This window comes from Mastigoproctus giganteus, chromosome 8, assembly GCF_048544385.1.
Source record: "Mastigoproctus giganteus isolate SK-2022 chromosome 8, ASM4854438v1, whole genome shotgun sequence".
NCBI classification, from domain to species: domain Eukaryota; kingdom Metazoa; phylum Arthropoda; class Arachnida; order Uropygi; family Thelyphonidae; genus Mastigoproctus; species Mastigoproctus giganteus.
In genome coordinates this window covers 198,559,923-198,582,778 of record NC_143582.1, presented here as the reverse complement: position 1 = coordinate 198,582,778, position 22,856 = coordinate 198,559,923, and the positions used below count along the sequence as shown (strand labels likewise).

Below are 22,856 nucleotides of genomic sequence, written 5' to 3'. Positions count from 1 at the left end.
ACATCATTCAGTACTAAATATTTAAAAGCCTAAATATTTTTTTTACTGTACACATCAGAATGATGACTTCATGTTCAAGCTTCAAATTATAAAAAATTTTTTGCAGCTCACATATGTAAATACAGTGTCATATTGATATGTGGAATTTTTTTACATAATATAAAGCTAGAATTACAATAAAGTAGCTGTAATTCTAGTATTTGCTTTTTTTTTTAAATATTAAAATTCATTGTCAAATTTTGCAGTGGCCTAAATACAGTTTTGTTATGAGACAATTGAAACAATATTCTGTTATGTGAGAGAGAGAGAGCTAATAATATCCAGATATCATTTACAGCAATCCTTGTACAATTACAAAGTTCATAAATATTATGTCTTTAATTTCTAGTAAAAGGTATGTCACTGTTCCAGAAGATTTCGGTTATAAAACTGAAACATCCAAAAACCAGTTCAGCAAAAACCACTCCCTCCATTCTAAAGACAAGCACACTTTTGACTGCACACACTTCTAAGTAATGAAATATGAATTACAGATAATGCTCATTTTTAAAAATAGATCTTTTTTCCTATGTTAAACAAAATGGAACTTAGAGGGATCTTAATTATCCAAACCAATGTCCATACAAACAAACCAATCTAATCAATATACTTTAAATCACGATAACCATTTAAATAAGACTCACTGCCAAAATTTTGGCAGAATTTCTGAAAAGAGCAGAATACAAAATTTATAGTACAAAATTTGTATAACTGATATTTTCTCAACAAAATCATTCACTCAAATGTAATATTAATGCAAATGTAAATCCACCCCCCTTCTGAGAGAAGTATTAAAATAGCTGTTTTTTTCCCTTAAGAAGTTTTAATTCAACTAACTGTAGATGGATATTTAACTAGTAATATTTTAAATCGCATACAAAGCTTGTATATACATATAATTTTCATTTTATTATTTTTTTAATAAAAACTTCTTGCCCACAATAACCCTGAAATTAAAATTCTGCCACAAGATTAAAAGCCAAAATTCGAGTCTAAACAGTGCCATTCAGATCTGCCAAAAATATATGACATTATTATGAGGGACATTATCTGGGCATGAAATGGACGGGGGAAACAATTATGCCCTCTGACTTGACTGCAGCTTTATTTTCGTTCTTAATTTTTTTTTTTTTTTAATTTCTGAACACCAAATCACAGAAGTGTGACAAAAGCCAATAAACAAAAGCAGTCCAAGTTGGTTAAAAATTCATCCACAAATTCTTTGGCAACAGACATTTAAGAGACTTTAAATGGACAGTAATTCTGTTGCAAAAGCTGTGAGCTATAGACGACTTGGAAATTTTCTGAATTTTCAATAGTGACTAATAATAATAATAATTATTATTATTATTAAATACTCAAGTTATTGCAGACCACTATCAGAAATTTAAGATTTCCATGCATTATCACAGTTTTAAAATTTTTATTTCAATAACAGACTATATTGCTTTATATTTCTAAGCAAAATGAGACAATGATGATTCAGTTAGCAATTAAATCAAATGGCTGCTTGGTTTTAATAGAAGTAAAATTTCTCAAAATAACTTTAAAAGGTACATTATACATCCTAAATATGGGATATCAAATGCTTAAAAACATTCTTGAATGTTTCCTGCATTTCAGTGGTTCTTAACCATGGGGTGCATCATTCCCATTCCCATGAAAGCACAGTCAATTTTAAAATGGGGGGTGCATAAGGAAACCATAAGGGATTTTGGGAAGGGGGTTTGCACTGGAATAAAAAGATTAAGAACCACTGCTCTCACTATAAAGTAGCCCCTTTTAACAACCTTTTTTAACTGCTAATTGGGGTTACACTGTTGATAAATGTAGACAAACACAAATTATCATCTATCTGTTCAGAGTATAATGGTTCAATGAAAAGTTTTTTGTAACATACTGACTAGCATTGTAAATTAATTACAATAAATTTTAAAAGGTGCTACACATTTTCATCATATTTCTAGAGAATTTGACGTAAGTTCAAATAATTTATTTTGAATTGATTTAATGTACATATCAATAAAAAAAAAAAAAATTCACACATTAAATTCTGCTGTACCAAAAAAATCTTCATGGATACAATCAACAGTAAAAATACAGAGGTTAATTTTTTAACTTTAGTGAATTTTATTGGACATAACATTCAACAGAAATCTCTAGATACAAAAGTTATTGCTAGAATAAGATAACAATGAAGAAATAGTCAAATTCAAATCTAAATTCAAATCTGATGTATAAGACAAGACATTCAATTTCACTTAACTGCAAAAGATCAAAGGATAGCAATAATACGGCCATCGAAAGAATTCTGGTTGCCCCACTGACAATGTCAAGAAAAGAAAAGGAAGTTTATCAATCTATAATGGAAAAGTAACTTGTGGCTTTAGTGAATTTAATGTGCACACTGAATACTTTCCAAATTTTTACTTCACCTCTTAAACTAATGTGACCTCTATTTTAGTTTCATTATGTAATTTAATGATACATATGCTTTTGTAAGGAGGTTATGCTGTAAAACATCTGCAAAAAAGTTTCATGCTATTCTTGTCATAAAATCATTTTGTTTGGAAGAGAGAATTTCATTTGATCTTTCCATCAAGGTACTGCCACAAAACTTGCAATGAAAACGTGTGGTTGTGTTTCAATTTGGTTTCATTATCGAGTCCCTAATTGCATTTCGAAATATTCTGCTTGCTGTGTGCATACCCACTTTTTCAATGGTTACCACTCAGTCTTTTCTACAGTTTTTCTTTGATCTCCTCTGCCAACATGGTTGGACAACCAAAGTGAGAACTGTAGTCTTGGATGATGTCTCATGACATTGTGCCCAAAAACAGTGTTTACACAATAGCTTCTAGTCATAGGCATTCTAGCAACTAATGCTGTCAGATCTTTTCTCTTTCTTAGAGTACAGAGTGACTTATAAGAGAGGATATCTGATGATACACTGATCAAATCACTCCTTTACATTACATTCCTAAAAGGAATATCAGAATTTTAGACATATATACAAATCTGTGTGAGGTCTTTTTTTTTTTGTTTGAGTATTATTAAAAATATTACTATCACTAAAGTGAGCACAGAGCAGCAGACTCTTTTTTGCAAGAAATAACACAGGACTGAGTTTTAGAAGGACTGAAGTTGGCTAAGTTTTCTTCATCCCACTGAAAAATTACTTGGATATTGGCTTTTAAGGAACTGGCAATGGACATTTGAGAAGTTGAAGCTGTCTGTGCAGAGCAAGGGTTCTCAAACTAGTAGGTAGTATATAATGTCCTATTGTCAACAAAGCTATGGATAGGATTTCTAATCAGGTTATTAGTATACATGATAAAAAGAGTCGGGGAAAGAACTGCACCTCAGAAAACTGAATGGAAAGCTTACAGAAAACAAATAAGTGTTATATTTTGACAAAAATCAAAACTGACTCAGAAATATCAGGCTTTTTTTTTTTTCTGTTCTTTACCACCAATCATTAATTCCAATGAATCCCACATTTTTTTCAAAAAAAAAAAAAAAAGTGCAAATTCAGACTTAGAAAGACCATAGGAGTATTGAAACATATACTCCTATGGTCTTTCTAAGTCTGATGAATTGGCATTCCTAAATTGTTAGGGAGACCATAGGAGTATATGTTCCACATACTCCTATGGCCTCCCTAACAATTTGGGAATGCCAAGAATTAATAAATGGCAAAAGGCAGATATATTAGTTTCACATATGGATACCTTAAAAAAACTTTTATGCTTAAAAAAAAAATTAAGCTAATATTTTACTTTTGAATTGTTATCCTCTATAGCGCTTCTATTATTGTTGGTACTAAGTAAGGGCTGACAATAATCATCTGGCTAGTTGAATCAGTCACTTTTATTGATATAATAGTAACTCTGAATAAAGTATAAAAGAGCCTGCAGTCAATGAAAGAAAGAGGGATATGAAGGAGAGCAACGGTGCACACTAAGTCCCCAGAACTCTACTGTAATTTTTTCTATAGGTTTATATGGAAAACAGTCTATGCCTGACGTATAACCAGTGAAAACCAAATTAACAGTGCCATCGGCAGAATTACACATATTGGATGCCAAAACATGGCACAAAATTGAGTGTCTCGACATGATTGGCATTACCAATGGTGCTCATATTAAACTGCATGCAACTGTCTAACAAGACAGTCTATGTCAAACGTATAACAAGTGAAAACTAAATTAACAATACCATCAGCCAATGTCACAATTAACAATGCCAATGTCTAACAAGACAGGTGCATGCAATTTAATAACAAGATTAAGCTATGTATACCTTACAAAATATATTTTAAATAATCTGAAAAATGCATATGCATACATCTCTACAATCAATTTTTGCCTTGGAGATTAGTATGGTCCCTCTAACAACAGATGTAGACTTCTGACCATTAAGGGTTGAGTTTATGTTCTCCTTAGAGAGGAGGGCACTGTTATTCACAAGTCAATGTAAATTACTGATATTTTATCATATACAAACAGCATCAAGGTGAATCCACTATTTGGTGAAAATTCGGGACACTGTTGTGGCTACTGTTTCAAGACTTCTCTCATCAGATGGTGGGTAACATGTATGCCAATAATGTATTGCATCAAAGTGAGTGGTTCAAGAGTGGCATAGAAGAAAAGAGAAAAACTTCAATTAAATACATAACCATTGCTATGTGTACATTTAACCCCTAATATTGGGCTACATTCACGCCACACAGTAAAGGAGTAAAAGCTGCAAGATTGTATTTCAATGCAGGCACTGAAATAATTATTTAAATAATTTGAGATGTGTAGTTTTGAATTATTTCAGTGCCTGGGTTGGGGGGGGGGTTATATTTCAATGCAACCATTGAAATAACTTACACTATACACATCTCTATATTCAATTCCCATCATGGAAATGCTTTGGCCCCTCCAGTAATAAAGGCTGATTTTCAGCCATCTTATTATTATTAGCCATGTGGCAAAAGGCTTTTGCTGCACCAGCCTAAAAAAAAATTTGAGTTACCCTGAGAGAGAGAGAGAACAAACAAGAGTAAGAAGTAGAAGGGAAACACCAAGGAATGAGAAGAATGACAATATCCAGCTCAGGACCCTGGGTATGCCAAGCCCATACTCACCAGATGTGAGCACCTGGGGTTTTTCTGATGATTTAAAATTCATCCAATTTCAGCTATCAAAGTTTAGGTTTATCCTCATATTACAGAGGACACCACACTCCAAGTCCATAAATAGTTATACTATTTAGGAGTTATTACATTCATTGGGATCATTCATTATTAACATTCATTTCGAACACCTTATATACTGCATGTTTCTACTAAAATGTAGTAAAGCAATCACCTGTAGTGGCAAAGGTTGAGACAGGTGATAAATTATGTAAATATTATGTTATTGAATTTATACATTATTAATAAAATAAAATCAGCACACTTAATATTTCCATTTTGTTTAGTTTTATCATGACCTCATTTGAATTAGTCATTAATCAATAGGTAATTTTTGCATATGCCAAATTCCAATTACTTTGGCTAAATAATTATTACACCTATAATGTAAAGTGACAAGTAAACCGTAATATTTATACAAGTAATGAAATTCATTATAAAAATGTATCGCAACATATTAATTAAAATTTTAATGTTTGATTAAACTAAATGGTGTGGAAAACTAAATGTAGAGTTTATAGTATTTAAAAACCTTCTGGCAGAAAACTTCTGGGATGATGTTTCTGATTGTAAAGGAACTATATATTTGATATACTAATAATCTTAGTTAACAGCTATAGTGGAATTGAGTCTCATTTAAGAAATGAAAATTTTCTGAGAATGATTACACAGATGGCTGCAGAATAATTAGAATGAAGAGAGGCCAACAGAGAATACAAGAACACAATCACAGAATTAATAAACAATAAGTAACGAGCAATTGTTTAATTCTTATCATACTGCAAATATAAGTAAGCACAATTAAGTGTGAAATATAGAAATGAGTTAAATTAATTGTAGCCTAGTATCAATTAACAGAGATTTCTCAATAATAGGATTCATTGTTGTAGGATTCATTAACTGTGCTTTAAGATTCATTAGGATTCATTAACTGTACTTTAAGAGCATCTGAAATGCTTTTGTACTTACTTGTATTAGTGCTTTTATTGTTTTAATTAATCAAATGTCATACATTGGGGGATATATATTTTCCCCCTCCCTTTCTCTTTTTGAATAAATTCTAGGAAGAAATAGATAAATTATTGGAGGGAGACGAACAGGTGATGGGGAAGGTGTTTTTTTTTTTTTTTTCTTTTTGGTTTTTTGCTGGTACTTTATAAGCTTTCTTTCTTGATCATTTTCCACTACTAATACTAATATATAAATTCTTTTATTGCCAAAATATCATCAAATAATGCCTGTTCAGTAATTTCATGCGTTGCCTCTATCAATCACAGTGGCAGTGCATGAAGCTTGGAATGAAAGTGTTTGTTACATTGATCTGTTACATTTGACTTGGTTTGTATCAAGCTCCATTAATTGCTAGAAACATAATCAATAGCTGGACACTTACTTAGCTTACCAAAAATGTTTCTCTGCAATTGTAAACTAGTTTAAACTGAAAGTAAACAAGTTCTGCAGTGGGTATCAACAGGCCTTCAGTTTATGTGGATGATATACTGTGCTCTCTCAAATGGCTCCAAATAGTGGGGTAGATAATATATCCAAAAGTTTCTTTTGGATGTCAATAATGGAAATCCCAAAATGCTGAGATTATGCTGCATTATGGATCTCAAAGGGACAACCAGTAACTTTAATTAATCAGACAAACTCAAAATCTAATATTCAAAGCTCAAAATGGACTTAATGTTGGAGTCTGTTTTGTTTGATCAAATTTTTGTACCATATGTCATCAGAGATCATGTGTAGAGAACGAAGTACTTAAGATCAATAACTTTCACCAAGTTGTTTAAAATTCCGAAAGGCTTTCAGAATCACTCTCCCCAGTGGTGAGGAATGGTTTAAAATGTTCCTTAAAATCCAACCTGGAGTCCAAGACAATCCCTAGGAATGTAGCTTTTGAACAATGGAAAAGCTCACCCACACAAGGACTAAGGACCAGAGGTTTCAAGAAAGACTAAATATCATAGACTTCATCAGGTTTATCCTCAGACCAAGCCAACTCAAATAAGTCAGATCATTGACACTATTTTCAACATAAGCATTGAAAGAAGGTATAAAGTTGAATGGTGTTTATCTATTGATTGACACAATACAATATTGATTACTTTGCAAAAACAAAACCAAAATAATAGGAAAAAAGCAATGCAGAAAGCTTTCTCTCTTGAGGAAATACCAACATAAATAGAAGCCTTTTGGACAAAATGTTTGACACCAGTGATAAAATTTGGCCACCAATAGTAAATTAATGATGTAAAACTGCTAACAAAGAATGGTACAATCAGAATCAAAACCAACGTCTACATTAAAACAAAAAAAAAAGTAAATTAACATTTTCCCAATTAATTGTGGAAACTCTTGATCTCCTACTCACAACATGGTTAGTAGATCAAGACTAGATAAGATTGGAATAATGTTAAGTCTTCCTGACATTAGGAACCACTCCAAAACATAAGATCAATTTTTATATTTTAGATACAAAATTATATCATTATCAAATTTATGTCAACCCCTATGCTGATTCATACTGTATATTACCAGTCATTGTATTTATTTTTTATGCTGCCATTAGATGTGTCGAGGTGTGTATGTATTATTTTCTGTAGTTGGCAATAAAGCAAAAGTGCATGTCCCAATTGAATCATTGTAACACAGTCATATCACAATTGAATCACTGTAACACAATCACATCACATCACAATTGAATCACTGTAACACAATCACATCACATCACAATTGAATCACTGTAACACAATCACATCACAATTGAATCACTGTAACACAATCACATCACAATTGAATCACTGTAACACAATCATATCACAATTGAATCACTGTAACACAATCATATCACAATTGAATCAATCAACTCTTGTACTGAATATGGGGGCATGTATTAAACTAATAAAATGAATGGGGTAAAAATATTCTCTAATATTTAAGAAAAAAAAAAAGATTTAATGAAAAAACAATGGTGCATAAGCCCGTTCTTTCCTTGATTCACTGGTACCTGCATTGGGGAGTCATTTTGAACACCTGTTTTTTTTTTTTTTTTTTTTAATACTTGTTGAACTGCATTCAACAAGCTGTAACCCATGATACCTTTCAAGAAAAATATCTTTGGTTTGTTTCTTTATTAAAAATTTGAGAAATCTCTGTTGAACAAGATCAACATAACAGACATACGTATGATAGCAATATACTTAAATGTCACCAAGTTAATAAATTTCTTACTCCAAAAAGACAAATTTGATTAGAAGAAAAGTTTTAAGAGAAAATATAACTGACAATAATTAGCGATCTGATAACAGAGTATATATTAAAAAAAAAAAAAAAAAAGCATCCTTGGTAAATTTAAAGCAATACAGTCATACTTTGCTTTACACAACAGATCAGTTCCTGAAAACTTCAAACTGAGTGAAATTTATGCCAAATGGCATCATAAATACATTAAATTGATGAGGATAGATGATGTAACAAAAAAAGTAAAAGTAAAATACTAACATAAACGTGTTAATACAAAGAACATTAAACGAATACAAAAATACTAAATATCAATTACAATATTTGTTAATACGTAACCAAGTGTTCTTCATCCTCCAAGTATGAAGTTATTAGTAATAACTGTAAGAAAGATATCAAATGAGTTGTCATGCCCTCCACCAGTCATGGAGAATTTCTTCACAGAAGACAATAACTGGGTTGACAATCTTTATGACAGCACAGATGCACTCCCAATCATTTTCATAGCAGAGACACTCCCAATCACTGTCATTCTGCTAAAAAAAAATCCAGGCCAGTCCTCCCCAAAGAATTTTGGTTGCTAAGGAGTGATAGATATGGATGCACCTATCCTGCAGCTTCCTCGGTGGTTTCCTGCGAGGCTATAGCAGCTCCTCTGCATCATCCACATGTTAACCTCCTCGCATCCAGTGAAGCAATTATCATGAGACCATAGCTTCCAGTAAGCGCTGTTCATAAAGTTCAAACTGATTTCTTTCCAAGCACCATCATCATCAGTATTATTGTGACCTTTATTATGTTATACTTAGCAAAACTGATTCAAACTAAGATACACATTGAGCTTAACATCACCCACTATAATGAATCAGGGTAAAATAGGGTTGCACAAAGCAAGCTATGACTGTATAATGTAACAATACTAGCTTATCTGTAAATATATAATTTAATGATATGTATAGGAGAATATTCTTCAATCCAGAAAACTATAAATGAAAGTCAAGGGATAAGAAGGTTAATAAAACAAATAACTGCTGAATACTCAGTAGCTTGACTCATCACAAAGACTAACTTGGATTACAGTAATTCAAAACAATTGATAAACAAAAAGCTAAGATTAAAATATTTTTGTTAAATATTAGAGATACAGAGCATTCAATTTAAAGTTTAGCTGCACGTGCATGTGTGTGCACACAGATGCAGTGCCACACTCAAAAGTTTTGTTTTTTGGGGAGAGGGCTCATACAATCATAAAAAGTGATAGTACAATTAAATAACAAGAAAAAATTCTGTGGGCAGGGCTTTAGCCTCCCCCCCCCCATGAGCAAACCTATGCAAGCACACATGGATTGTAAATGGAATGAACTTAATTCAGTGAGTATCACAAACTGAATGGACTTTCCCCCTCCTCTTTAAAACAAGCTCAACATTATAATCCTGCTTACAATTGTAAGACAAAAGTCCTAATGATTTATGTATAGGTCTTGCAAATGATACAGAATTTATAACAAAAATAGTAAAAATAAAGCAGCTTGATGGGGTCAAGCTAGCATTAGAAGAAAGGGCTTAAAGAATTTAGCATGAAAGAGAAATATCATAGAAAATAATAAATGAGAGGCTGATTTGTATTACAACAGTGACCTGTGTATTCTGATTGGGTAGGAAAGATTTGGATAATGATTAATATAGTTAGCCAGCAAATAATTGTGTAAACTGTTTGCTATATTACTATATATTCTTTTGAATGATTTAAGATGTATTTATTTTTGGGATGTAAAGTTTTTCAATAAGGAAAAAAAAAGAAAAGGCAAAAAAAAATCTCAGTTAACTATTAAAGAAGTCAGTGAATTTACAAAGTTAAACAACATAAGTTTTAAAAATTAATTAATAAATTACACACACACACACACACACAAAGTAAAACTTTCAAAATAAAAACAGGCGAAATCTGATAATGAATTTAATATTTCTGTTATTGACAAGGATCTAAACAATCAATGTTTAGAATCTATAGTTCATTAATATATATGACAAAAATGGAGGATTAACATCTGCTACCAATTTCTATTAATAATTCAACCAATTAAACATTATGTTGTAATGGCAGTTCTAATAATCATGGTTTTATATCTTACATGAAGTTGGTTGGTTGATTTGGTGTTTAATGGTGCATTGGCAGCTGAGGTCATAATGTGCCATGTCAATCTTAAATGAGGTATAATGTAGGTGTGTCGTATGATTAAAGTCAGAAGAATAACACAACCACTAAATGATTAACTCTACGCTTGAATTAGTATCTATTACTGGGATAAAATTCAACAGACAGCAATTCTTGAGAAGTTGGATGCACAACAAAGTTAAACACTATGAAAAGTACCTGAAAATATAATTGCCAGATTAATTATACACAAATTATGCATACACAAATACATTTCAAAAGAATGTTGCTTCTCCTTTCACACTGGAAACTAACAAACAGCAAAAGTTTTAAACAGAAGGCTATTATGAAATTGTACTGAAATTGTTTTGGTTATATATGTTCATCACTTTTAATATCTTTTATGTGTGTCCAAGATAAAGAATTTTCTAAAAATATCTTGGTGTACAATTCTGCTATAGACAGATTTCAAAGTGCATCACTGCATTAGGCCTATCATGGGGAATGTTCCATTCCCTCCAAAGATCGATTAAGTTTGGTTTTGTATTCAACGCAGGGACAAATATTATTATTCACAGTTCAGACCAAGTGCTAATATCTTTTTAAATCACATAGCATCACCCAATAGGAAAATTAGCTATGCATTTAAAAATCTGAGACACTGCTAGGACATTTGTTTTGAAGCTTACTGGTTTCTCAACAGCTGGTGGATAACTTCTAATGGGCAAACCCGTGCCAAACATGAAAAATTATATCTAGTCTAAGTGAACAGCCAAGTTGTGTATGAAAGAAAAACTCAAAGCACATAACTATTATCTGTGCATTTCCTCAGTAACTGGATTGCATTAATCCTATGCAATGTTGTATAGGATTGCAGAAGTATTAATGCAGATATTAAATACAGACAGGTTTTAAACGTATTACTGTGTTAGGCCAGTATTGGGAACATTTTATTCCCTCCAAAGCTCGATTAAGCTGGATAACGGTATTTGTCTCAAAGTTGAACAACAGGCCAAGTTTAATTGATCTCTGGAGAAAACAGAATGTTTGCTGTGATTGGCCTAACACAGTAATGTGTGTAAAATCTGTCTGTATTTGATTTCTGCATTAATATCCCTTGCAATCCTGTATGACAGGATTCAACTATTTCTTCAAATATAATTTATAATTTTTATATAGCTTTCTCACTGCTTTGCTGCATCCTCATCAACTACTATTAAGCCTAATACTGTTTATGATTCAAATACTTACACAAAATTTCATTATACATTGAAGTTTTGGAGTAGTTAATTACCAGTCATGATTATCTCTCAGCACATCTTGCCAATTTATATTCTATTCTTCTAGCTTAAATAATGCTATTCCAGAAATAAAGTTAATAATACAGTCTATATGGGGGGAGACTTCCAACGTACCAGTTAAATTCTAAAAACAAAAACCTCATAAAATTTTGTTCTCATCTCTTATTACAAAAGTAAGATAGTTTTAATTCAAATAATATAAACTCTTTTCCTCCATATTTAACTGACAATAAGTTGCATCATCAGTGCAGCAAGGGATGCAGAAGAAATAACTGAATTGTAATGGTTTTCAATGGGAAAAAAACATTTGCCAAAGATAGTTGATGATTAACTTGAACAAAGGGAAGACCATGAATATGTTGTGTATGGTGCTTGAAATCTCCTACAGAGTTTGTTTTCTTGGGTGAAAATCTCTAGAAAAGTTCTTAGTCATTGATGAGATTCAAATACTGCCCTGTTTTCCCATCCATTATGCACAAAAGAAATCATGTGAGCATCTGTAACTGAGTTCAGAAATGGCATTATTTGAGCATCTATGACTGGAATGAAGTATAAGGTTATCAATGTTCTGTGTGGGTTAAACAGCTAAAGAGGTAATCTAAATCAGAGGTGTTCAACCTGTGGCCCACATGTAGCCTTGTGTATCCCATGGCTATGTAGAAAGTCCTAAGTGTTATGCATCTATTAATTTAAAATTATTGTCACAAATTATATTGACTTTTTTAAAAAAATCTGTTTTCAGTAATACTTGATTTTTCTGTATCGTTTGCTTATGATGTTTTATGTAACTTCTTCAGTAATTAACAATATTATTTAACTATATACCAAAAACATTATTAGTGTTATATAATAATTGTTGGATTTTCATATTTAAATTATTCAATGTAAAAAAAATTTAACTGCAAATACAGTATAAACATTGATAACCTAATAGCAAGAACTAATGTGACCCATGACTTTCAACATTTTATCTGTTTTCGGCCCGTAGCCAAAAAATGGTTGGTGTCCCATATCTAAATTGAAGTTATGAAAAAAAAAAACTATTCTGGCATGTCATAGTGGAAGTTGCCAGTCTCACTTATGGAAGTAGACTTATTTATGGGATTTTGTGTGTGTGTGTGTGTGTGTGTGTGTGTGTGTGTGTGTGTGTGTGTGTGTGTGTGTGTGTGTGTGTGTGTGTGTGTGTGTGTGTTATTGTAAGTAAATATATGCAAATGTTCAGTTATCTAACATTAATAAACTTGTTTACCAGTGGAATGAGAATTCCTATTTATTTAAACTGTCAAAATTGTTTTCAGCAATCCCAGCCAGCCATTTTCCATTGTAATATCTCTTAACAGATTCCAGGAAGATAAAAGTGGTAAGCAGATATATACAACTTGATAAACTTATATGGTAAGCAAATTGTAAAGGTTAACCTGTTTACAAAATTTTAAAAATTCAACAGAAACAAAACCTTATTACAGATAGTTCATGCAATGAATCAAGCAAATCAATTTTGTACCTGTCAAACAGGAAATTCAAAAGGATTTTACTGACATTATGCTTAGCTAACCTCATGCCTCTTGTAATTACGCCAATAATCTCCACCTTGTTGAACAGTCTATAAAAGTAACTTTTCTTAATGACTCAATACATGTACATGTGGTGTCCTACAAAAAATGTTTCTTTATTTTGGGCATTAGGTTTGCTAGGCAAGTAACTTGCATTTAGTCACTGAACTTATAAACATTTGAAAAATGTGTACAAAACATATACTTTTCATATGTTTCATCAATCACCTCAAATCTCTCAGATATGTTGCAATATATATGTAATGTTGCAATATGCCCATCATAATGTTGTATTAAAGGTAGCTACTGCAATGCAGTTCTGTGTACTGCATACCTGTATAGTGTGATAAGGGGAAGAGGAAATCCAGTTTGAGTCCAACTATTACCTTGACTGGAATTTTCAGGGGTATTTTTTTTTTTAGTCAGTACTGAAGTTAGTCTCAGGCTATGCTATTTTTTTAACTCCATGTTCTCCATTCTTATGGCATAAATAAAGTTAGGGTATAAGTGAAATACCAAGGAAAAAGACTGCCATCAGTTTACATATGGTCAAAACACAAGATATAACTGAACCATTAAGAAAGGAGCTTTATATAGATTGATCAAATCCAAGGACAAAAACAATTTTTAATTAAAAAATAATAATAATAGATTAATATTTTTTAATACACACATTAAAAAAAATAATAATAAATAAGCATTTAGTTGACCAAGAATGGTATGTAGCACTGGACAAATACTGCCCTGTGGAAAGATTAACACTTCATATTTTACAAGTGACTGAAAACAGGTCTGGAATTATTGGAATAAAGTAATTCAACAAAAATATTAAAATGCAAAAGCAACTCCATAAGCAATAAATGTGTGTGTGTGTGTGTGTGTGTGTGTGTGTGTGTGTGTGTGTGCATCAGAATCTGAAATATAATCATAGTTGGCTTGTTTAAAAGATCAACAATAACAGTTATAAACAGATAATACAAACATTATGATATAATATAAATAATATATACAACTAACAGAAATATTCTGGGAGTCAGAGTAATAGAATTTTGTTTCCTTGTATTTTTTTTACCTTATATAAAAAAAAAATTCAGCTGTTTTAACAGACGTACTGAAAGTATCAAACATGTTTCAAATGAGCTTAGTTATTCATTCTTGAAATATAAATAGTCATATTTAGTATTCAAAGTAAAAATAAAATATGTGTGTGTGTGTGTGTGTGTGAGAGAGAGAGAGAGAGAGAGAGAGAGAGAGAGAGAGAGGGGGGGGGGGAACTATATCTGAGAGACAAACACTTCTGTGAAATGAAAGTATCTTCATAGGGAATTTACTGTAATTTTTTTAAAATCACATTATAATTTTCAGATCTTTAGTGAAGCATCATCTTTAAAAAAACATAACCATCAAATATACAAAAATCAGACTTGGTAATATGTATGAAACAAAAATATAAAAAAAGAAAAATATATAAAACAAATCACTTTTCTTAAGACAAAAAAATTTGTCTTGAAACATTCTAATCATCACTATGGCATTTTTTCTTTTTTATCAAATTGCAAATTCTTTAAGAATTCTAGAAAATATAGTAAAACATGATGCCAAAGGCAAATTATGAAATTATTTTATCCCAAGTGAGATAAAAGAGACTATATACATACATCAGAATTTCAGTACTGTGATGTTAACTACAAATATGATATAATATATGTACATATAAATTTATCTTTGCTATATAAGTAACTTTCTTTATACTACACTAGCAACCTCTTTCTAACTGCCTTTAAATAATTGTGACAATCCAAAATATGTAGATAAAAAAAGCACACTTGCATAAAAATTTCTACTTACATTTGTTCATATTAATATGTAAAACCTTAAAGCTACTGCAAAATGAAGTATTAAACCTTGGAGTGTTTGAAAAGTTCTACTTTACACATTTCAGTCAACTGTTTATTTACTTCAGTAGATTATTTATATTATAAAAAGTGTCTGCAAACTACCTTGCTTTTTTCTTTACCATTAAGAAAAAAACAAAAAAAAAAAAAAAAAACACACACACCAGTTTTCACTTTACAAGCTATAAAAACAATCATCTATCTTTCATGCACAAAGTTGAATATCCTAATTTAATAAAAAAATCTAAGATATGATGGCATCCAAGGCAGATGAAGGTTAGCAATATACAAAGTAACTGCATGCCACTAAAACTATGCAGCACATTTTAATTTGTTTGCAGACACTAAAAGTTGCACAGATATGTAAACTTCAAGTCATAGATCAACTGCACATACACACTAGGATACAGTTTATATAAACATATACACAGTTTTACACAGTGATTATTACCAGAGAGCATAAGTAAGATTTCAGGTATATTCCACTGCATAATTTTCTAGGACTATGGTCTTCAGGGCAAAGAAAAACCTAACCTTGCTAGCATTATTGCCTTGCGTTTGCGAATAACTTCCCAGTAGACTTCATGTACTGAAATAAACAATGATGGTTTCAGCATATATACAAGTTTATGCAATATAAATCTTTTTAATAACCTTAGTACTAGTATTAGCCATATAGTGCAAAGAGGCCACAAGGCTTTTGCTGCACCTGTCAAAGGGAAAAAAAAAAGTAGATAAGAAAACATAAATTACATGCTACTCTCCTCACACAGATAACTATCCAGTGGACCTTTGAATTTCTTCAAACTGTCAGCCTCAACCAACTGCAAAGGCAACTTCTTCCAGCAATAAACAACTTGCTGGATAAAAGAAAATTCCCTACAATGTAGTCTAAACCTCTTCCCCTCTTATTTGAATTTATGATCCCTAGTTCTGGAATTCTCAATAAGTGAAAATAACACCTTCACTCATTTTATTAACCCCTCTCAGAACCTTATAAACCTCAACCAGTTCCCTTCTAATGTGCCAGGCTGCCAATCTCTGTAGCCCACATAATCAAAGCTTTTCCTTGTACAGTTGCCCTTTAGCTGATTTCACTACATGAGTTACCCTTCTTTGGACCTTTTCAAGAAGCTCAATGTCTTTTTTTCATCTGAGGTCTCCATACTTGGACACTGCATTCCATATGCAGTCTTACAAATGCAGACTGGTATAGTGGAATTGTCACCTCTCTATTTCTACAGGATATTGTTCAATAAATCATCAATATGACACCATGCACTTTCCAGGCCACCTGTTTGCATTGCTCAGAAAACTTCATAAACTTCATATCATAACTCTCAGGTCCTTTCTTACTCTGTGTTTAATTGACCCCACCAAGTGTATAAGTTATACTTGGTGGGGTTGAACTAAAAACGTTTGTTGCTATTTCCAAAATGTAAGACTGTACATTTTACTGCATTAAAACATAGCTGCCACTTTTCTAATCATCCTTGAGGCCAATTAAAGTCATTTGGAAGGACATAATGATCAGTGCCAAGCACTGATCATTAATAACTCTCCCAATCTTCATGTCTTCTGGAAATTTTGACATCACACCCTTTATCCCTTCATCGATATTGTTAATGAAAATCAGAAATAACAGAGTGGTCCAAGAACCGATCCTTGGGGACCCCACTTCTGACATTACATCATTCTGAAGAATATCCATTAATCATAACCTTCTGCCTTCTGCCCTGCAGCCACCATGCAATCCATCTTAGAATCTTTCCAGTAATCTTAATATGTTCCAGCTTATACAGTAACCTCCCATGAGAGATTGAGTCAAATGCCTTGCTGAAATCCAAATAAACTATGCCGAAATTGTTCCCTACATCTAGCTCATGAGTAACTGTCAAAATAGCTTACCAGGTTAGTTACACATGTTTTTCCTTTAACAAAACTTTGTGTGTTATTCAGAATGCCATTTCTAATGTCCCTGGATTACACTCTTGATCACTGCCTCAGATTTTCCCTACCAGTGAAGTCAGACTACCCATCTGTAGTTATTGACTTCACTTGTGGACCTGCCTTTATGTATAGGCAACACGTTGGCACTTCTCCAATCCAAAGGAATGTCTCCTGAGTCCAAAGATGCCCTTATAATTAAACTCAATGTTTCAATACACTCTCTGGCAGCCTCCCTCAAAACTACTAATAGAAAAATCTGTTCTCAGTGGGTGCCTAAGTTGCTCATGTGAGAGATGCTGGCTCTGAAGAAAGATCTGTGAAAATCTTCTGAGATTTAGTGCTGGCAGTCCTGAGTGCTTTGAAGGCTTTGTCACATGTGATGAAACATGGAGCTTCTATTATGACCCACAAACCAAACAACAATCCACGAAATGGGCACACCAGGCATCACCGGTAAACAGAAAGCCAAAACTCTCCAAATCATCGACAAAACTTATGGCCACCTTCTGCTGGGATCAAAATGGCATCATTTTTATCGATTTCTTAGACGGTGGAACAACCATCAACAAAGGAAGATACTGCCTGTCCCTGGAAAAGCTTAACTGAGCTCTGAAAACCAAAAGAACTGAACAGAATTGGCAGGACACCAAGTTTCATCAGGATAATGCAAGACCACACACAGCACAGCACAGAAGACACTGTCAAAGATCACCCAGCTGGAGTGGAGCATAATGCCTCACCCAACCTATAGCTCCGACCTCACCCCATCAAATTTTTTTTTTGGTACATTGAAGGGCATACCTTCAGGGTAATGTCTGTTTTTCAGAGTGATATAGAACTCAATTCTGACATTAAACATTGGTGTTAACGTCAAACTCCTGATTTTTTACCAAAACACATCCTTGCCTGGAAAGAACACTGGAGAAAATGAAGCATGACAGTTCTTACATTAGGTGATATTTTCACAAAGTTGAAGAATTGTATTTTATGTACATGAAGTATTGTTACAATATCTGAGATAATAGAGATGTTAAAGCTTACAGTGCATTACTTACCGACCCACCCTTGTGGCATATTCAGGTCAATCAATTCCAACAGTGTGGCATTGGAGGCAAATTGCTGCTATGGATAAAGTGTTGGATGGTTGAGTGGGAGAAGACAGAGAGTGGTAATCAATGGACACTGCTCTTCGTGGACTAATGTTATTAGTGGAGTCCCTCGGGGTTCAGCATTGGGTACATTGTTATCTTCTGTATTTATAAATGATATTGATGATGGTATAGCAGGCTTAATGTCCAAGTTTGCAGACGATACAAAGGTTGGCAGGGTTGTTAATGACAGTACACTGCTGCAACAGGATCTGGAAAAGTTGAGCAGATGGGCTGAGAGGTGGCAAATGAAAGTTTAACATTGACAAATATAAAGTGAATGGAACAAAGGGGTGCTCTTACGAAGAAAGGCTTAAGTTTTGCAAATTACAGTGTCTGGAGACTAGGCACCAGCGAGGTGATCTGATAGAGGTGTATAAAGCCTTGAATGGTTTAAGCATGCTCAATGCTGATGGGATTCTTCCTCTAGCTCAGAAAAATCACCTGAGAGGGCATAAATTCAAATTGAGGAAAGACAGATGTAGGATAGACGTGCGGAAATTTGCCTTTAGCCAGCGGGTGGTTGGTTGGTGGAACAGACTGCCATCCCTTGTGGTGGAGGTTGATAGCCTAAATAAGTTTAAGGCTCAGCTGGACAGGTATTTTGAACGAACAGAGGGGTGAAATGGAAGTGGGTTTTTTTTTTTTTTTTTTTTTTTGGCTGATGCTGCATAAGCTTGCTTTCTTGCATCAAATGCCTCTACTAATGCTAATGCTAATGCTGCATATGGGAAGCAGTAATCCCAGAGTAACGTATCAACTCTGTGGCACCACACTGACAGTGGTAGAGAATGAAAAGGACCTGGGGGTAATTGTGCAGGCAGATATGAAGTTTTCTGAGCAGTGCAGACGGTCTGCAAGAGTAGCTCATGGTGTCTTGTCAATGATATATAGGAATTTTTCTGGCAGGGATAAGGAGGTGATTATCCCCTTGTATAAGGCAATGGTCAGGCCACACCTTGAGTACTGTATACAGGTCTGGAGGCTTCATTTTAAGAAGGATATAGAGCTGTTGGAATGAGTACAGAGAAGGGCAACAAGATTAGTGAATAGAACAAAGGGTTGCTCTTGCAAAGAAAGGCTTAAGTTTTGCAAATTACAGTGTCTGGAGACTAGGCACCTGCAAGGTGATCTGATTGAGGTGTATAAAGCCTTGAATAGTTTGAGCATGCTCAATGCTGATGGGATTCTTCCTCTTGCTCAGAATAATCGCCTGAGAGGGCATAAAGATATGCAGAAGTTTGTCTTTAGCCAGCGGGTGGTTGATTGCTGGAACAAACTTCCATCTGTCGTAGAAGTTGATAGCTTAAATAAATTCAAGGCAGAACTTGACAAGCATTTGGAGTGAGGGGATGAGTGAAATAAGGGTGTTTTTTTTTTGGCTGATGCTATATAAGCTTGCTTTCTTGCATCATGTGCCCTTGCTAATGCTAAGTCAAATGTCAAAGAAAAATCTATATAGACCATATAGAGTTTCCCTTTGGTCAATTTCATCAGTAGTTAGAAAGATGGTATCAAGAATATTGGTATGTGTAAATACTGTATTCATAAATAAGGGAAAATTGAAGCAAAAGAATGCCTAGTCAAATGAGAAAGAAGGGCTCTTTCCATAAGTTTCAGAAGTGAAAAAGAAATGGAAGGGTCTGATATCTGTAGGATAGACAGACTTTTAGAGACAGTAAAACTTTATAATGAAAACAAAAAGACGGAAAAATCTTTCTATGAGGCATCTATTGAAAATGGAAGGCAAGGAATTAAGAATATAGATACTGGAAAAATTTATAAATTAAGGATTTGGTTTGTGGCATGGAAAAAGAGAACTTAGTGAACTAATTTCCTAAAGAAGTAGAGAACTAATTTCCTAAAATATGTTAAGTTGGACAGACAGGTTTTTCAGAGGACAAGTAAGGTTTATCAAACCTAGAGATAAATTTCAATGTTTTTGAGATCAGGAGAGAAAATCTGCAGGAATACAGATCGGACAGAATTTTCTTATAGGTGACCATTCTACAGTAAAGGAATTTTACAATATTATTCTTCTTAAGAGTAATAAAGACAGCTCTATACCAGAATAATTGTTTTCTGATGAAGGAAATTCTAATGAGAACAAGTGTTTAAGACTGGAGTAAGCATTTGCAAACCAAACTTGACATGTATGGACAATGTCAGAAATAAGGGAAACCCTAACATACCTTAAAATAACTTCTGTTGGATGTGTGAATAAAATTTTTTTTGTTCTTAGGCACAATAAATTTTGGCCAAAAACAGCTTTTAACATGGGATCCCAACAAAGTTTAGAGATATTAAAAGTTTTAAAAACTCTAACAGCAGCACTAATTGCAGTAGATGCCAAGAGGAGAGTTTTACAAATAGACTCATGGGAAGATGGAAAGAAGTTGTATGGTTGGGAAATATTAAGGAATTCAAGATAAAAAAAAAAAAAAAAAATCCTGAATTAAAACTCTGTATTAACATACAAACGAGGAATCTGAATTTTTACTAAATCAAAGCAAAACATTAGATAAAAATGATCAGATTCAAATAGCAGACAACTCATCTGGTGAGAATAGCAATGATCCCTATGAGAAAAAGACTACAAAGAAGTAGGTTATAGAACTTGAAGACCTGGCTGAGGTGTATAAGGTACTGATGGAGGGGAAGCAAAATAAATGATGGTAGAATTTCCCTAGTGAAGTGGGACACAAACTTGGAGATACAAGCTACTAAAGGAAAATAACAAAGTGAACTAAATGTAATCTTCATAAAGTTGGAAACAGTTTATTCTAGTATCAACCATTGGAATAAATTGTTTCTCTGGACAGTCAGGGTTGGCCATCAGGTGAAATTTAAGAGAAGCTGGAGCAATAATATGGGTGGTGAGCAGAGTTTTCTATTGACATTTTTTTTTTGCCTGGGGCAACAAAGACTTGGCTTCCTTGCATTTCTGACTTTCAACAAAACTAATATTAGAGCTAATATAACTAATATAAGTTCTGTTAAAAGTCTGGCTTGTACCACATTGTTACTCAATCTATGATGAAATATTTAGTTTCTTATAATTTACTCCTCTAGATCAGTGGAAAATTCTTTATAAAAATAATAAAATAAAAAATAATTTAAATTATTTTACATTACAAAGCAGAATTTTAATTACAAATGTGATAAATTCATGCAAAGGACTATCACAAATTTTAAACCAAAATATAACAATACTATAGTGAAATAAGAGGATTTTTTATTGATACTGTTGCATGTTCAATTTTACTAATACAGTATAATATTCCTCAATTTAAGGTATTCAGTCACTCACCTCCATTTTTTACAAGGCCTTCTTTAATATATCGTAAATAGCAGAAAAAATCACAGACAGCTGCTATCTAGAAGAGCAAAAATTCCAAATTTTATTACCAAAGCAACTAAAAAAATCATTTATTTATTCAAAATAATAATTTATTCCTTTTTTTCAAGTTGAATTTCAGTATTTTTTGCCTATTCTGCTGATGATTGCCAAGTTATTTCTTACCCCTTCATTTTCTGGCATACAATTTATTCCTCAACCGTCAATCAGTCAATGACTGCTCTTTTTAATTATATGGGGAACCATTTTCAAATTGCTACGCAGACTTTTTATATATCTTAAAATTATTTATTTATTCTTTTTTTATCATTATGTTAAAATTAGTAGTGCAGTTATTATGTGTTTATCTCATAAAGTAGGCAAATTTGTTTCTTACTTGGCCATGGAAATTGCTCAAAAATGAGAGTCAAAGTAGGACAATTTCTACTTCTGCCATTTTTCTGTGTTTAATGCACTAATATAAGAATGACATAAAATGCTATTTAATATTCTTTTCTGTAATTCTGTAGAAGCATAATTAATATTACAACTTTTTTGTTAAGTGTGTAACTGAAAATTTATAACAATACAAATGTGATTTTATACTGTACATGATTTTATAAGTGAATTGTATAAAGATAAAAACATGATTTTGTACCATAACTGTATAACAGTACAGACATCTTATACAGTAATTATACAGGATGCCACCCCAGTTGTGGGGGAAAGGGATAGGGGAGTGAGATCAACCAACCCAGGTGGTAAGAATGTACAACAATATGTAACGTAATCTTATAGAGTACTGTCATTGCATAACTTGGGAGTAGTATAGTGTTAATTTTAATATGGCTCCATGTCAAGCAAAGTGACGAATACAAAACTCTTAAAGGCCAGATTTATGTAGGTTAATGAGTGTTCATATAGTATTAGTGCGGGGTTATGTTGGCTATGTTGTTCATTTGGCCTCTTAGCCTAAAGGCCTGTGTTTTCACACAAAAACCTCTAGTTTACCTTCTAGAACCACGAGGAAGTGGGCTAAGGCAGCCAAGG

The 22,856-nt window shown here is 32.9% G+C and overlaps 2 protein-coding genes across 2 annotated transcripts in view; both read right to left on the bottom strand.

Annotated features, from left to right (window-relative positions):
• The window catches only part of LOC150082158 (neither inactivation nor afterpotential protein G-like), a 74,214-nt gene extending 58,289 nt beyond the window's left edge, over nucleotides 1-15,925 (bottom strand). Inside the window, exon 1 of the mRNA XM_090380440.1 lies at nucleotides 15,823-15,925. Coding sequence (XP_090236566.1) covers nucleotides 15,823-15,862 — 40 coding nt within the window. The 5' untranslated portion in view covers nucleotides 15,863-15,925. The remainder of the gene's footprint in view (nucleotides 1-15,822) is intronic.
• Nucleotides 15,884-22,856, bottom strand: part of LOC150082157 (guanine nucleotide exchange factor for Rab-3A-like) — a gene marked incomplete at its 5' end in the record, with an annotated part of 70,860 nt that continues 63,887 nt past the window's right edge. Inside the window, 2 exons of the mRNA XM_090380439.1 lie at nucleotides 15,884-15,960; nucleotides 21,780-21,846. Coding sequence (XP_090236565.1) covers nucleotides 15,884-15,960; nucleotides 21,780-21,846 — 144 coding nt within the window. The remainder of the gene's footprint in view (nucleotides 15,961-21,779; nucleotides 21,847-22,856) is intronic.